Below are 17,958 nucleotides of genomic sequence, written 5' to 3'. Positions count from 1 at the left end.
CTTGAAGCCTGGCAAAGACTTAAAGTACCTCAATCCATATGGGCCTCGTAAGACTTTCAATAAAAACTGGCTGCACATATTTACTAGGCCTCTGCTACAGTGAGGCCTTACATGAAAGGTCTGGAGGACTCATAATCCAACAGAGGAACTATATGGACAGGTAGCATTACATTTAGAGATTAGGGATTACACATTTACATTCCTGAACAGGGCTATAACATCTGAAACAGTTGCATATTATTGTTCAACTATGATTGACTATTATTTAGTAACCCTTGTACAACTGTTCAGCCGGTAGCGCAATACCCATCACTGTACTCACTGTCCACACACAACCTTAGACAAATGTTTATTAGGGGTCTAAGCACAGCCCTTTCGTAATTGTTGGCTTTGCCTTTTACTGGGGGTCTATGCAGAGAAACAGAACAAACCAAACCATAAACCATGTTTTATTTCCCAATCAATCATCAATCAATCACTGTGGTATTTCTGCACCCCCCAAGACAACACCAATGGACACAGGGTCAGCGATTTGTCGGCGCCCCTGGAGCAGTTGCTCAAGGGCCCAAGGGCAGTGGTAGGCACCTTAGATATGATGCCAGCAACCCTCCAGTCACCAGCTCACATCCAGCTCCCTCCTGGGGTGGGGATCAAACCAGCGACTCTTCAGTCACCAGCTTACATCCGGCTCCCTCCTGGGATGGGGATCGAACAAATCTGCCGCCCCCCATATAGTACAATACCCATCACTGTACTCACTGTCCACACACAACTTAGACAAATGTTTATTAGGGGTCTAAGCACAGCCCTTTCGTAATTGTTGGCTTTGCCTTTTATTAGGGGTCTATGCAGAGAAACACAACCCTATTGTAATTGTTGGCATATTATGTCTATTATTATTATTATTATTATTATTATTATTATTATTATTATTATTATTATTATTATTATGGTTATTATTATTGTTGTTATTATTATGGTTATTATTCTCCTGCATCTGCCGTTTTGGAAATGTAATGCAAATAACTTTTACATGGTAAGGCAGAGGAGCCATCTGGCCACAAGGTGGCGCAATACCACGCAGTTGAATAGACATTTGGAAAGGCCACAACTCTCACCCCGTATGACAGAATTCTGAAATGTGGTACATACGTCTGTCTCTTCACAAGGAACACATTTGCATAAATGATCTGCCATTTTAAATTGAAATTACATCTCGTCTGCAATGACCGGCCGATCTGCCTGAAAACTCATTTACGGCATCTGTGGACCAAGGTCTGTCAACGCACAGCATAAGCCATGTGGCCGCTCTGAACCAATTAACTTCAATGAAGGGGTGTCCTAGTATTTACATGCTTACAAACCAGACATGGTGGGGGGTGCATCGCTACCAAACTTGGCAAACATATTGTCTAACACTCTCAGGACCTAACATGTGCAGTCATATTCAGATCTGTCACATGGTGGCGCTATAACAACCGCATATGTATAGCTCTTGATCGGGTTGACTTAAGAGTTATAACAGTTGGCACAGTTGGCACAGTTGGTCAGGGGTAGAGTGATATACAGTATAAGAAGAGTGGCGCCAATGAAGACGTACATTTTCTATTGGCTGACGCTGACGAAGACTCATGTATAGGTCCTTCAGGCAATCCTGTGGAGCAAGTTGCCAGGCAACCGTTTGCCCGCCAAGTTAGCCAGTCTGACAAATATTGCTTGCTTAGATTTTAATTTTCAAACTGAAAAGTTACTGTAATTTCCACTAAACTTCTAAGTTATACTGAAAGTTGTGTGGTTAAACCAATTCAAGAGAGAGATTTTCCAAATGTGTGGTAGTTTTATTGTTTTACTTGAGAGTAGCCATGACGTTTTGGGGCTGAAACTGACTATATTCATCCACCATTGTTCCCCATATCTGAAGTCTTGTTAGCCCCGCCCACTTACATATCTCCAGTAAAAAAGTCATTATTGGGAGTCAAAGTCTATTTGAAGCCTCCAGTAATTTGGCACCACTCATCCAAGCCTTAGAAACAGTTTTTCTTGCATGAAAACTAAGCAGTGATTCTGACTACCCATGGAGACCCCAAATAACACATGTATGGAAAAAATGGAAAATTGTAACATTCATATCAATAGTTATGAAATGTTGTCTATATGCATGTCTCTGTGGCTTTTTCAATGCACTTTTCTTCTTTACATTCTACAATATGGCAAATCTTTGTCCATAAATCATGTATACCAAATTTCATGCAGATTTCATGCAAAGTTGCTTTGGGGAAGAAGACTTGCTACAACACTGAAAACATAACAGAATGCATCAAAAGCATTTCTCAGACTTGAAAAATCTAACAAAATGACAGGAAACGCGAACAGAACTCTATATCGGTCACTCGAAAACACATCATTTGTGCCATTTGTGCCCTGTAAAACATGCAGTGGGATATTGTGCCGTAGTTTAGACCCCGCATGCCTGGGTGCTCACAGCAATATTTATTCTAATTACTGTTCGTTCATGACTCTGGGCCTTTTACATCTTTTCATCATTCTCAATCTCTGCAGGTTTATTAAATGAAAAACTATTTTTAAACCGCCTATACATGACCAGATTAAACAAGCAACCTACATTTAGAGGACACATACCAATACCTAACCAAACTGCACCAGATCATGAATAATCCAAAATTGTAAATGCAGTAGACAATTTGAGCACAGGTGCTTCCGGACACAGACAGAAAAGGCTACGATCCAAAATAAACCATGATTTAAGGTTTCCGGTCTATATTTGATATTATCAATCTCAGGTGGACCTTTGCCACGGAAACATGGTTGTCTTTTTTTAGTAACGTAATCTCAAGCAGTATACAGTATATTAGATTAAACCGGTTGTTGTCACAGGGTTGTTGCATGACTGTATTTGCCCCATATTTCAAAACCGTTATCAATTTCAGATGCATTTAGCATACATATTCCCCTTGATAACACTTACACTAAATAACTTCACAGCTCTGTAACAACACACGACAGTGTCTGGTCTACATACGGCACCAGTATGGAATGTGGCCCGTATGCAGGTTTAGTTTTGGAAGTTCAGATTAAATTTACCCTCCAATTTTTTTTGTGGAGATGTACTTTGGATTATGATGTGTAATCTAAAAATATTACTGAGGTCTTGCATGTTGAGAAACAAACCGTTCTATGGTGCCTTTTTTTCATTTAGAGTCCTTATTCCATCTCACGTTTCGTGGACACAGAACAGGCAGAAAGCCAAACTTATTTTAGCCATAACCCACTCTGTCAACATAGGTTGCTGACAGGCAGCCAAAGAACATGTCCTCTCAAAAGAATACTAATACCAGCTCAACTGACATCCTCTGATACAGTGCAAATATGTTAGATATGTTGTCCAGTACATTGACATTGAAAACTCATATTTAAAATGTTGCGAACCAGCTTAAAAAATAATGTTGTTCATGTTGTGTGTTGGTCTGCATCCCATTTCTCCACCCTTCTCCTGAATTATGCATTTGTGAACTTTCCCACTTTGATTTATAGACCCTGGGGCTCTTACACCAATCCCTTTCCATCTGAATCTCAACACAGTCTCCAAATTATTACGTTCTGGGGATCATTTCTGCAGACCAGGAAATACAATCTGGGTGATCAAAATACCAGCGTTTGACCACCTGTTCTGATGTCAGATACGTAAACAAAAATGTAAATACGTAAGTTGCGTAAGAGCAACATGAATTTCGTGTGGCAATATTAGCCATTAACTTCGACTGGTAATGATCCCCCAGAACATAATCATTTGGAGACTACTTCAGGAGAAGGGTGGAGAATTGGGATGTGGGAAGAATGTCTCTAGTATGTGGTGTTACTGCTTTTGTAATAGTTCCTAACTAGCATGCAGAAGACACGCAGTTTATCCATCATTACAATACCGTTGTTTTAAAGTATTGTTTTTATAAGATCAGGCCATGGTACTGGTACTAGACCACTGGACCACCCCAGGCCATGGTGCTAGACCACTGGACCACCCCAGGCCATGGTGTTAGACCACCGGACCACCCCAGGCCATGGTACTGGTACTAGACCACTGGACCACCCCAGGCCATGGTGTTAGACCACCGGACCACCCCAGGCCATGGTACTGGTACTAGACCACTGGACCACCCCAGGCCATGGTGCTAGACCACTGGATCACCCCAGGCCATGGTGTTAGACCACTGGACCACCCCAGGCCATGGTGCTAGACCACTGAATCACCCCAGGCCATGGTGCTAGACCACTGAATCGCCCCAGGCCATGGTACTGGTACTAGACAACTGGACCACCCCAGGCCATGGTGCTAGACCACCGGACCACCCCAGGCCATGGTGCTGGTACTAGACAACTGGACCACCCCAGGCCATGGTGCTAGACCACTGGACCACCCCAGGCCATGGTGCTAGACCACTGGACCACCCCAGGCCATGGTGCTAGACTAGGTTATATCTGTACCTTAGCATCTGTGTCATTGATCATTCTAGAGTGCTTGTCTTACATATACTATAACATCATTTAAATAGATGTAGGGTTACAGGAACTTGCTCTTTACAGTACATATAGAGTCCTTTAAACCAATTTGTTATGACAGAAGACAGGAGTCATCTATACAGACACAGGACATGACCATGTGCTGTGCTGTTCAGTCTGGCTAAGGCAGTAGTATAGGACAGTATATGAGATAAGATCACCCTCAGCCATGCCAGTGGCAGCTAAATGAATATTTCAGATGAAAAAAAAAAACACGCTGATCCCTTTTGACCGAGGGATTTTCTCTATTATGGTTTCTCTGTAATCCAACATCAGATAATATACAGTACAACCGTCACGTGACGCATTCGGCATCTTCCTGAAAATTTCCCCGTGGGGGACTGTTTGTTATGGCATTGTGCCTGGGGAGTAGGGGAGTATAAGAGGTCAATCTATGCTGCTACTGGGTTAGGGTTAGGGTTAGGGTTAGGGTTAGGTACACTCTAACCCTAACCCTAACTTTAACCCTAACCCTAACTCTAACCCTAACCCTAACCCTAACCCTAACCCTAACCCAATCTATGCTGCTACTGCTGTGCTTGAAGTCCCAGCAGTGGGACTTTATCCATATGATGTCATAATGTGTAGATCTTGATTCAGTGGTACCTGTACATGACACTGTATCAGTCAGAAGAACACTATCCGTGTACCCAGATGAGTGTACATACAGTAACCCCTAACCCTAACCCTAATCCTAACCCCTAACCCCTAACCCTTAACCCCTAAACCTTAACCCCTAACCCTAACCCTAACCCCTAACCCAGATGAGTGTACATACAGTAACCCCTAACCCTAACCCTAACCCTAATCCTAACCCTTAACCCCTAACCCCTAACCCCTAACCCCTAACCCTAACCCCTAACCCAGATGAGTGTACATACAGTAACCCCTAACCCTAACCCTAATCCTAACCCTTAACCCCTAACCCTTAACCCCTAACCCTAACCCTAACCCTAACCCTAACCCTAACCCTAACCCCTAACCCAGATGAGTGTACATACAGTAACCCCTAACCCTAACCCTAATCCTAACCCTTAACCCCTAACCCCTAACCCTAACCCAGATGAGTGTACATACAGTATAGTACAGTGAAAATGTAGTGGCGGTGATTTGGAATCACACCCTTGTGATTCCAAATCAACCCTAACCCTAGCCCCTAACCCCTGACCCCTAACCCTAACCCTGTCTGAAAGATGTTAACTCAAGTGTCGCCCTCAACGCTGGAGACCCGGGTTCGAAAACCTATAATGTCCGACATGAACTAACCCATCCAATGCATCAGTGTGTCAGTGTGTTCTTCAGTAAGCCGAGGGAGTAAACAGAGGGATGTTGATTAGTGTAGCGTCTAGCTCTACAGCTGGTAGCATACTGTAGAATTAGAATTAGTATGGCATTTAGAATGCACATTTAAAATGCATTGGGTTATTTCACCGTCCACCCGATAGGTCCACGCAATGGAATGTGCTGTTGTTGCATGCGTAGAAACATTTAAAAAACGGACCTAATTCTGAGCCTGTGATGTGTTCACCATTAACTGATTGAACTGATTCCAAACAGTACACCCAAAATAGCCACCGGTCTCATAGAAATAGAATCCTATATCTATGACCTGTCCACCCACCACTGGACGTCTCTTGAATGGGAATGCGTATTCGGTTAATTGGTCCTCAATGGTCTGATTTTTCTCTGTGCCTCCCCGTAGACTCGCCCTGTGCATTACAAAATGAGGAGGGATTAAACTAGAGCACAGTGGGTTAATCTGTAGGCCTGCCTACCATCTGCCCAGCTCCGCTGGAATTAAACCTGAAACCACGGCCACAGTCGTGGCCTCTAACGTACAAGCAGACGCACCTTGGCAGGTGATTCTGTGTTTTATGTAAATGTCCTGACAATCAATTACAATCAAATGTTATGAACTCTTATGAAACCTCATTCTGCTGCAGCTTTTAGTTTAATTTAGATTTGAATGAGTGGAACGGTGACGTTTGGCCAGTTTGCCTGTGAGGTGGCTCTAGGACGGAGCTACACAGACCACATAATCACCCACCTGTACTGGGCGTCTGTATGTGGAGTAGGGAGATCTACAGGGGCATTCCACTATCTCCAAATAGTCCATAAAAAAAAGTATTAAAAGTACACTATCTAATAAGCCCATTGAGATAAGAAGCAAACATACAAAACGTGAATCCAAATATATACACACATTTCTACAAGTTGACCATGCACATTTTAATTGATATCAAAACAGAATTGTGTTTTATTTCACTCGTGTATATTACTGTTTGTTGAAGGCTACACAGAATACGGTTATAAAACCAAACAGTAACTGTTGAAATGTCATATTGTACCTAGCATTGACGTCATACACAGTAGTACGATTAATACCATTTGGATGTTAAGCCCACGGCAGATCTCATTTCAATATACGAAGATGCACCGGAAAAGGTTTATTCATGTGTGTAAATCCTCTTGCACGCAACATATTTTGTTAGCAAAACATTACACAATTGTCCTGAGGCTTAATTTTTTAACAGTCATATACATTATGCATGGAGAGTATGGTCTTGGATTGAACATTGTTATTTGTTATAGTCACCCCTGACACATAGAGACGGAGGGGTTATGGTTTAGTGGTAGGCTACTGGAGCATGATGTTGATGAGGTTGGTATAGTACAGTACATGCATGTTCATGTATGTGTCTGCTGTACATGCTGCTCATGAAATACGGGTGGTTCCTGCCTCCGCCACCCCGCCACCTCCTTGGGCTGGTTGTCCAAGCCGCTCAGGTCAACATTGTAGAGCAGGGGACTCTGTTTTGAGGAGTTTACGGAGGAAATAATGTTCTTTAAGCTAGATAAGTAATGCTGTAATTCATTTATTAATACTGTAATTTCAAATGACATACACACTGATGACTCTCATGGACTGTACAGATGAAAAACCAAGGGACATTTTTCTTAGAGAGTTGATTTTACTCCTCACAGTCTTGCAATGCATTAGCAGTTATAGTTGTGTTTGTTATTATGTCATTTTAAAAAGTTGACAAGCCAGCCAGATGTAGTTGTCAAATACACTACATAGTATAGTCAGAAGTCAGGAAAGCTACATTATCCCAAATCGAATCAGTTGCCTGCTTTGAGGATGTCTATTTCTATCATGGTTATGATTTGTGTGCAGTAACCTCTCATAGCAACTGATTTTATTTTATTCAACCTTTATTTATACAGGTTAGTCTCATTGAGATAAAATCTCTTTTTCAAGAGAGGCCTGTTTCAACCGCAGCAGGGGGAACAACGTTTCAGATAAAACAACTTACATGCATAGACCCAACATTGAACAAACTATGGACAGCTGTCCTAATGACAGTTACACACATCTGTGATATTTGCATCGACCAAGTGTTTTAACTCCACCAAAGTGACTAGATCCTCAAGTTTAAACTGTTCTGGAGAGAATTCCAGGACCAGGAGCTGAGTAGTTAAAACTATTTCTGTCATGACCTATTGTTATTGTTGTTATTATTATTGTTATTGTTGGGACCATTAAAAGCAAGTGTGAGTGAGACCGTAACTGATATTTCTTTTCTGACTCAATCAAAAAGGAACAGAGATAAGGTGGCATTTTACCCAGTATGGCCTTCCTTTGGGCTAGAAGATAGAGAAGATGATCTGTTATTATAACACAGCCTGCTGGAGCACCTCGGAGGCACAAATAGGATTATCAAACAAGTAGATTAACCAGCTCTGTTGCCCAAAATGCTCTTCAAAGTCCCTAAAGACGATAACTCAGTGATACACATCATTGAAAACAACATGTTTGCTGGAGACAATTGTCCATGCTCAGCCACTGTCCAAGAATGAGTGGATTTTTAACAGTTATATACTGTATATGATGTGAATGCTCAGACGAACAGATCAACACACTAGCTACAGAATTAGGCATATTATATCAGATTAGATTAGATGCATTAGATCTCCTTATTTAATCTGATAAAATGTTCATATGAATCAACTGCAATTCTGTTGACATGCTAGAGCTGTGGTTATGAACTGACCTTAGTTGCCCAAGCTCTTCACCTCTGAAACCGGAGGGCCCAAATTCTGCTTTAATTTCATTGTTACTTTGATTGTTGTTTACTTTATCTCCTTGTCATGTGTAGTATGTTATTCTAAACTATGATCTGAGCATATCCACACAAAACCTCAAGGTGTTACCTCTCAAATGGCATCCTGCTTTTGCAATCTGATCATCATATTCCTAATATTATAAGCAGTTTAATTTGTGTCTGTTTTTAAGGCGGAAATTAGTCAAATAGGGCATAAAGCTTAGGTAGTTGATGAATGTTGTGGCTGACTGACATTTAATGAATGAAACTAACATCATGTGTGTAGTTGGTTGAACATCTGTCAGGGGACCATCCATGTAAAGTGTTTCCACTGACACATCACTGGCACATAAACCATCATCTGAGACTTCAGAGTGCTTTAAGAGATATGTGTTTACATTTACATTTACATTTACATTTACATGTTTACATTTATGGCATTTAGCAGACGCCTTTATCCAAAGAGACTTACAACAAGTACATTTGTTGAAGTAAGTGAATCATCTATTCAAGATTCAAGATTCAAAGTGTAATGTACAATACTAAAAAATATACAATATATACTAAACAAAATGTACAAGATAATAACATTTAAGGCAGCATGTGATAATAAAAAAGCAACAATAATAATAATAAAACAGTGCAAATGTAAGCAGTGCAATTATGCATGGGCAAACTGAAAATGACAGTCGGGTTCAGTTATATGAGGTAGTCCATGAATATAATCTCCTATGCGTTGTTTAGGAGCCTGATGGCAGTCATCATAAGATAAAGTAACCTATGCTAGGACCATAGGCAGTCACAATGCTACAAGAAGGAAAAAAGAAGGAAAAAGTCTTTTTTTATTTTTATTAACAGGAGAGAAACTTGTACAGGGGGGGTAGTGGGGGTGAAGAGGTCTTTAGGAGGGACCGTTAAGATGTAGCCTGAAGAGATGGGTCTTCAATCTATGGCGTAAGATTGGTAGTGACTCTGCAGTCCTGACAGCAGTGGGAAGCTCGTTCCACATGCTGTAAGGTGAAAGGAGGCGTGACATGTCTGTCAGTACTCTTGTAATGCTTAGGCATTATCAACACATTTCATAACCAACAAATTAATAAATACGCACTTCACACTAACCCCCACCCTGACACACAAACAGAGATCTCTCAACACTTCACACTAACCCCCACCCTGACACACAAACAGAGATCTCTCAACACTTCACACTAACCCCCACCCTGACACACAAACAGATATCTCTCAACACTTCACACTAACCCCCACCCTGACACACAAACAGAGATCTCTCAACACTTCACACTAACCCCCACCCTGACACACAAACAGAGATCTCTCAACACTTCACACTAACCCCCACCCTGACACACAAACAGAGATCTCTCAACACTTCACACTAACCCCCACCCTGACACACAAACAGAGATCTCTCAACACTTCACACTAACCCCCACCCTGACACACAAACAGAGATCTCTCAACACTTCACACTAACCCCCACCCTGACACACAAACAGAGATCTCTCAACACTTCACACTAACCCCCACCCTGACACACAAACAGAGATCTCTCAACACTTCACACTAACCCCCACCCTGACACACAAACAGAGATCTCTCAACACTTCACACTAACCCCCACCCTGACACACAAACAGAGATCTCTCAACACTTCACACTAACCCCCACCCTGACACACAAACAGATCTCTCAACAGATCTCTCACTGCTTTTCCCGACATCATCATTTGTGTTGCGTTTGGTCTCCTGACTGTAACAGTTTTTATACTTAAAGGTTTACTGCGATTACAAAATCACATATTTGGTTCCTTACCCTGAAAGGAGTCTATGGACCAGGACAGGAAGGACTATCAACACGTTGGTTCTGTTTATCTGGGCACTGTCACTAAACTCTAACTATTTGCACTTTTAACCAAGAACCAATGAAAGTCAATGGACCTTTAATGAGCATAGTGTGGAAATGTCATGCTCAGAGAATTGGAGATGATATGGGCATGACATTTCAAACAAGCTAATTTAGGGTCCATTGACCCCCATAGTTTTTTGGTTAAAAATGCTAACATTTAGCAGTTAGTGACAGATAAACAGAACCAAAGTGAGGATTGAAGTCTTGGAAATGTGTTTGTTTGGTTTTACTACAAAGCATTACGTTTAGTACAAATCTAGCACACACATCACCGTTTCCACATAATGTTCAGTGTGAAGAATAGTGGTGAAATAGCTGTTCATGTTTTTGTTTTGTGTATGCTTGTCACCGGGAGGGGCTGGGGAGTCAGGATCAAGACAACGTTTAGAAATTTGCTAGTTAGTAGTGACGGATTTCTATTCAAATAGAAAAAAGACAAATGTATTATTTTTTGAAGACACATGGACTATTACCCTTGCACTCAAATGGACCAAATTCAATTTATTGAGTAACTTGTTGAAGACAGTGTTGCATTTCAGCTCATTTTAGGAGAGCCACATCAAGGGGGTGCAGACTTTTCCAAACAGGTATTCTGTGTTTTTCTTTTTTAGTAATTTAACTTCACTTTGACAGTGTCCAGTAGGCTGTGTAGATCAGTGGGGGAAAAGAAATCCTAATTGAATGTAGTTCGATTCCAGGCTCTGGGGCAACAAAAGTTGAACATTTTGAAAGGGTGTGTGTCTTTGAAAATGTCAATTACAAATCAACTAATAACTAACATTGATTGATAGATATCTACAATGATGCATTAATGAATAGCTATTTACAGTACATATTAATTCCATATAACTGTGAATTACACATTAATTCATGACAAATTAATATATGTTTACCCTGTCCATAGTGCTGTCCTGTCCATCCTCCACAGGGTCTCTCAGTATCAATACTCTCTTGCTCTCTAGTGATGTGGTCATGTCCTCTCTCCTGCAGACCTACTGACACAGCCCCCTGTCCTGTGGACGCTAATTGGTGTACAGTAAATGGTGTATACAGTTGGACTAAAGAGGGTCTACCGTGAGCCTCTCCAAGGCTAAGACGTGTCATTGGATTAGCATGTGAGCATCTGCCTTAGCCTTCCTCCCCCAGTCACCCAGTCGGCCACCAACACCTTCAGAAAGGCACCTCGCGTACGCCACTGTGTGCTGTTAGCTCTCCGCAAGCCCTCTTCATGGTGAACCTTCATGGCTTCACACTCTAGGATGAAGAATGTAAAGAAAGTACATTTTCCGCTGCTTCTCGTTTTAGTGCGCGTCTGCTTTGGTAAGTCTGGAACCTGGTTTGTTTCTTTTTTTGCTTGCTGTACAGTAGAGCATGTTGGCTAATTGGCTTCTTCAGCTTTGATCAGATTGTTAATGCTTTTCAATTACATCAGTGGGGCTGTGGGACGGTGCTTGTCTGCAATAATCATGAACTGTAGTCCATATAGGTTTATATGTTCTTCTTCTGCCCTGTTTTACATGTTTATCTTTTCTTGCTTTGCCTACTTACCTGCTCATATAGTTTCAAGTGAGTGTACACTGTACCTTGGAATATATTGGCACTGAAGTTGTTATATATTGTTTGAAAGGCCCAAATGATTTTTGTAGAACTTTATGTCAAAGTACAATTATCGTTATACTTTCGTATTTTCAAACAAAACAATGATCACTGAACGATTTCTGATGCTAGAGAGCAGTGAGCTAAGTATAGACATTAAGTGTGGATATTTTTGGGGTTGTTGACGTAACTCACCTATAATCCTAATCGAGGAGATAGAGAAAAAATGCGGTGGGTGGGTTAGTACAATACCCTGCTTTTTTTTGCATAACGGCACGCCTTGAGATGTGATTACGAGTGGAATTAAGAGTCAAATGCCAGATAAGTGGCAATGCTAATTATTTACTGGTGTATCTCTTATAGCCCAAGGAGACTACGCCCCCTACTTCTTTGACAATGGGCCCTACAGTGACAACGGAAACCTGGCGCTCTTCAGCCTGTCTGAGGACACACCTGTCGGTGAGATCTCCACCTGAAACAACAACAACACTCTCCGTCAGGTTCCACTCACCCAGTCAGACCCAGTCAGGTTCCACTCACCCAGTCAGACCCAGTCAGGTTCCACTCACCCAGTCAGACCCAGTCAGGTTCCACTCACCCAGTCAGACCCAGTCAGGTTCCACCGCCAAGTAGAAACAACAATGTTTTAAAATGTTTTATTTGCCAATCACCAGTTTGGAATGTGGTATTTTCTGCACCCCCTGAGACAACACACATGCACTGCCCCCCCCCCAGGGAGAGCGGAGCTCTGGGCACAGGGTCAACCAACCATCGACTCCCCTGCAACAGTTAATAGTTAAGTGGCACAAGGGCAGTGGTAGGCACCTTAGATATGATGCCAGCAACCCTCCAGTCACCAGCTCACATCCGGCTCCCTCCTGGGGCGGGGATTGAACCAGCGACCTACCAATTGCTGGCCGGCCTCTCTAACCTCTAGGCAACCTATCACCCCTGCAGAGAAGATGATGACAGAACTAACACTATGACTCACTAGGGGCAGCAGGGTTTGTTGACACAAGCTGTTGAGTTGTGTTTGATAGTTTGACATCAGGTCACATGCTGTGTACCAAGTCCCATTAAAGGCTCAGCATCAGGAGGGTTAAGTCTGTTGATGTCACCTGTTGTTGGGACAGTGGCTCCCCGCATAGCGTTAGACATTACCCTGTCCATACACTTTTGGGGCTTTACTACATGTTTACTTGTTGTTTGTTTGTTTGTTTGTTTACACACAACTAGGTGCAATTCCAAGTCTACAAAACATTAGATGTACCTAGTCATCTAGTGACTCATCTAGTGACTAGGTACAGTAGTCATCTACCTTGACTCTACGTACCAAACCAAACCTAATAATTGTTTTCCTATTCTCTTTCCACAATTTACTCACAGAGCCACAGACCAAGATTGAGTATTTAATATGATGTAAAACCAAGATAATGTTCACTCTCAGGCACACAGATCTATGCTCTCAACGGGACGGACCCTGAGAACCAGGAGGTGAGGTACGGTTTGGTCTTTCAACCAGGATCCAGGGAATTCTTCAGAGTGGACCCCAAATCTGGAAATATCACCCTGGTGGAACAACTGGACAGAGAGGTAAATCTAGAACGTGAGAGATGTTCTCTGTATTACTTTCAAATTCTTTACCCTTTCGACTCTGAGACTGTGTGTATAGCATGTACTGTAGGCCTACTGTACGTTGAGATGCTGTTCTCTATCGCGGCAGAAACAAGATTCAATCGACGTTCACGTCAGCATTACAGATGGACGAAACAAGGTAAGTGTTCAATATGTGTTCAGTAAGTGTTCAATATATAACAGCTTATTTACATACCTTTGAATATGTAGTGTTACAATCCATACAGCATTGCCTGTTTTCATAAATTCAATTAATGAATTATTAAATTATGTATTAATTTAATTTAATTTATTATTAACATACAGTACCATTCAAAAGTTTGGACACACCTTGCCAAGAGTGTGCAAAGCTGTCATCAAAGCAAAAGGTGGCTGCTTTGAAGAATCTAAAATATAAAACATATTCTGGTTTGTTTAACAGTTTTTTGTTTACTACATAATTCCATATGTGTTCCTTCATAGTTTTGATGTCTTCAATGTTAATCTACAACGTAGAAAATAATAAAAAGAAAGAAAAACCATTGAATGAGAAGGTGTGTCCAAACTTTTGACTGGTACTGTACATCCACCTACACACAACGCAGCCATTTTGTGTCAAAGACGCTCACAACACATCGGCTATATGACAGCAGAGAGAGGAGGAGTACTATGGGGACTTGGGGGACTTGGGGGGACTTGGGGGACTTGAGGGGACTTGGGGGACTTGGGGGGAGGGGACCGTACCTTTCGTCCCACCTCGTTGTTGTCCAAACTTTTGACTGGTACTGTGTGTTCTGCTGATATCGCTGTTTGACTGGTACTGTATGTTCTGCTGATATCGCTGTTTGACTGGTACTGTGTGTTCTGCTGATATCGCTGTTTGACTGGTACTGTGTGTTCTGCTGATATCGCTGTTTGACTGGTGCTGTGTGTTCTGCTGATATCGCTGTTTGACTGGTACTGTATGTTCTGCTGGTATCGCTGTTTGACTGGTACTGTATGTTCTGCTGGTATCGCTGTTTGACTGGTGCTGTGTGTTCTGCTGATATCGCTCTTTGACTGTAACTCATACCGTAGTGAATGTTTACATTGATTATCTGCTTCCTCCTCCTTCTCTTGTAGGTTGTGGAGAAAGTCACAGTGTTTGTGATGGACGCCAACGACGAACGACCAGAGTTCATCAACATGCCCACCGTCGTAGACGTCCCTGAGGTAACTGTCACCTTCAAGGAAGAACACATCACACTCAGTTTGTGATAAACACAAGTACATGTGGATGGTACATTTGGATAAAAGCGTCAGCTAAATGGCATATATACATGTATCAGTCATCATGTCTGCTCTGCTGTGCTTTATTCCATCTGTCACAACTCCCCTCACATATCCTTATTTGGTTTCAATATGTGCCATTTAACTGACGCGTTTATCCAAAGCGACTTACATTGCAGTGAGTGCATACATTTATCAGCATAAATGGTCCCAGCGGGAATCAAACCCACAAGCTAAGCTTTGTTAGCGCCATGCTTTGACGAAAACTACAACCAAAATGTTTTCAAAATGAAGTTACAGTACTGTAAACAAAAAAGTGTTCAGTCTGGGATGTTCAGTCAGTGTGCCTGTACATGCCATCGTGATCTCCAATCCTCCCTGTTTTCTCTCCCCAGACCACTCCGTCAGGGAGCAGCATCTGCAAGATGCAGGCTGTGGACAGGGACACCGGCTCAGGAGGCTCCGTCACCTTCTACCTCCAGGTAACATGATGGCTTCGACCCCAGCGACTCCTATACATATAGGCCACCTGATGGGGGGGGGGTTAGGGTTAGGTTGGGGGGGAGAGAGAGAGGAGGGGGGTGGCCTTGGCCCTGCGTCACACCCTCAACCCTGGGCCAGTGAAGCAGTTGTCAGATTGTTGCAAACAGTCGCCTCGCAATTAGACTTGCTCTGAACTTGTGAACTTGCAACCTCTGGCTTGCCAACACACGTGACTGTCTCCTCAAATACCTGATGAGGGGGTGGTGGGGGAGAGGGGGTGTCAGGGGAGAGGGGGAAAGGGGGTGGTGGGGGAAAGGGGGTGGTGGGGGAGAGGGGGTGGTAGGGGAGAGGGGGAAAGGGGGTGGTGGGGGAGAGGGGGTGGTGGGGGAAAGGGGGAAAGGGGGTGGTGGGGGAGAGGGGGTGGTAGGGGAGAGGGGGAAAGGGGGTGGTGGGGGAGAGGGGGTGGTGGGGGAAAGGGGGAAAGGGGGTGGTGGGGGAGAGGGGGTGGTGGGGAAAAGGGGGTGGTGGGGGAGAGGGGGAGAGGGGGTATTTGAACTTGGTTACACCAGTACCAGCCTCTGCCAAATGGACATACAACTGCTAAATAAGACCTTTGGCAAAAAGGCTTCAATAGTAAATCCCAGTCAAAAAAGGGACGATTGCAAGGTTAATCTGGGCACGATGGAAAAAAATGAAAGTAATGAAAATGACACTAGCATTGTGTGTGTGTGTGTGTGTGTGTGCACGAGTGCGTGCAAGCATGCATGCATGTGTTTGTGTTTGTGTGTGTGTGTGTGTGCGTGTGTGTTTGCCTGTGTGTGTTTGCGCGTATGTGTGTGTGCGTGCTTGTGATTTGTGCGTCCAGGGATTAAATCACAATAACATTTGTGTGAGGTATTGGAGGCTTAGAGGGCTGCTTTGGCAGGGGGCGGTGGGGAATGTTAGTTTGCACTTTGCACATTGGGCTATTAGGTACAGGGAACAGCTGGGTGGGAGTCACACTGATGCACAGCACAGCTGGACACAACAGCTTTTACCTGCCTGTCCCACTCTAGGACATATGGGCTCTTTACATGCACCACTCAGATAGATATTTAGTGTTATATATACAGTCTATGTCCTGATTCTGATGATGGCCTCAGAGCAGAGCAGTGTTTATGTACCCAGCTGACCACCGACACAAGATCTCTGTGCACATTCACATGAGTTCTGCTGCTGGTGGTGGTGGTGGTGGTGGTGGTGGTGGTGGAGGTGGAGGTGGTGGTGGTGGTGGTGGTGGTGGTGTTAGTGGGGGTGGTGGTGTTAGTGGTGGTGCTGGTGGTGCTGGTGCTGGTGGAGGTGGTGCTGGTGGTGATGGTGGTGTTAGTGGTGGTGGTAGTAGGTGGTAGGAGTTCTGCTGCTGGTGGTGGAGGTGGTGGTGGTGGTGGTGGTGGAGGTGGAGGTGGTGGTGGTGGTGGTGGAGGTGGTGGTGGAGGTGGTGGTGGTGGTGGTGTTAGTGGGGGTGGTGGTGGTGGTGGTGTTAGTGGTGGTGTTAGTGGTGCTGGTGCTGGTGGAGGTGGTGCTGGTGGTGATGGTGGTGTTAGTGGTGGTGGTAGTAGGTGGTAGGAGTTCTGCTGCTGGTGGTGGAGGTGGTGGTGGTGGTGGTGGAGGTGGAGGTGGAGGTGGTGGTGGTGGTGGTGGAGGTGGTGGTGGTGGTGGTGTTAGTGGGGGTGGTGGTGGTGGTGTTAGTGGTGGTGGTGGTGTTAGTGGTGGTGGTGGTGGTGCTGGTGGAGGTGGTGCTGGTGGTGATGGTGGAGGTGGTGCTGGTGGTGATGGTGGTGATGGTGGTGTTAGTAGTGGTGGTGGTGGTGGTGTTAGTGGTGGTAGTAGTAGGTGGTAGGAGTTCTGCTGCTGGTGGTGGAGGTGGTGGTGGTGGTGGTGGTGGTGGTGGAGGTGGAGGTGGTGGTGGAGGTGGTGGTGGTGTTAGTGGGGGTGGTGTTAGTGGTGGTGTTAGTGGTGGTGTTAGTGGTGGTGTTAGTAGTGGTGGTGGTGGTGGTGCTGGTGGAGGTGGTGCTGGTGGTGTTAGTGGTGGTGGTGGTGTTAGTAGTGGTGGTGGGGGTGGTGGTGGTGGTGGAGGTGGTGGTGGTGGTGGTAGAGGTGGTGGTGATGGTGGTGGAGGTGGTGGTGGTGGTAGGGGTGGTGATGGTGGGGGTGGTGGAGGTGGGGGTGGTGGTGGTGGTGGAGGTGGGGGTGGTGATGGTGGGGGTGGTGATGGTGGGGGTGGTGGAGGTGGGGGTGGTGGTGGTGGTGGTGGAGGTGGTGGTGGTTGTGGTGGATGTGGTGGTGGTGATGGTGGGGGTGGTGGAGGTGGGGGTGGTGGTGGTGGTGGTGGTGGTGGGGGTGGTGATGG

At 44.2% G+C, this 17,958-nt stretch overlaps 1 protein-coding gene across 1 annotated transcript in view; it reads left to right on the top strand.

The window, feature by feature from the left end:
* Nucleotides 1–17,958, top strand: part of cdhr1a (cadherin-related family member 1a) — a gene marked incomplete at both ends in the record, with an annotated part of 179,415 nt that overhangs the window by 141,994 nt on the left and 19,463 nt on the right. Inside the window, 5 exons of the mRNA XM_083694781.1 lie at nucleotides 12,567–12,662; nucleotides 13,651–13,796; nucleotides 13,927–13,977; nucleotides 14,940–15,029; nucleotides 15,482–15,568. Coding sequence (XP_083550907.1) covers nucleotides 12,567–12,662; nucleotides 13,651–13,796; nucleotides 13,927–13,977; nucleotides 14,940–15,029; nucleotides 15,482–15,568 — 470 coding nt within the window. The remainder of the gene's footprint in view (nucleotides 1–12,566; nucleotides 12,663–13,650; nucleotides 13,797–13,926; nucleotides 13,978–14,939; nucleotides 15,030–15,481; nucleotides 15,569–17,958) is intronic.

Source organism: Argentina silus (genome assembly GCF_951799395.1).
Source record: "Argentina silus genome assembly, chromosome: X".
Classification (NCBI taxonomy): domain Eukaryota; kingdom Metazoa; phylum Chordata; class Actinopteri; order Argentiniformes; family Argentinidae; genus Argentina; species Argentina silus.
Note: the sequence above shows the minus strand (reverse complement) of the source record. Positions and strands in the feature narration are given on the sequence as shown.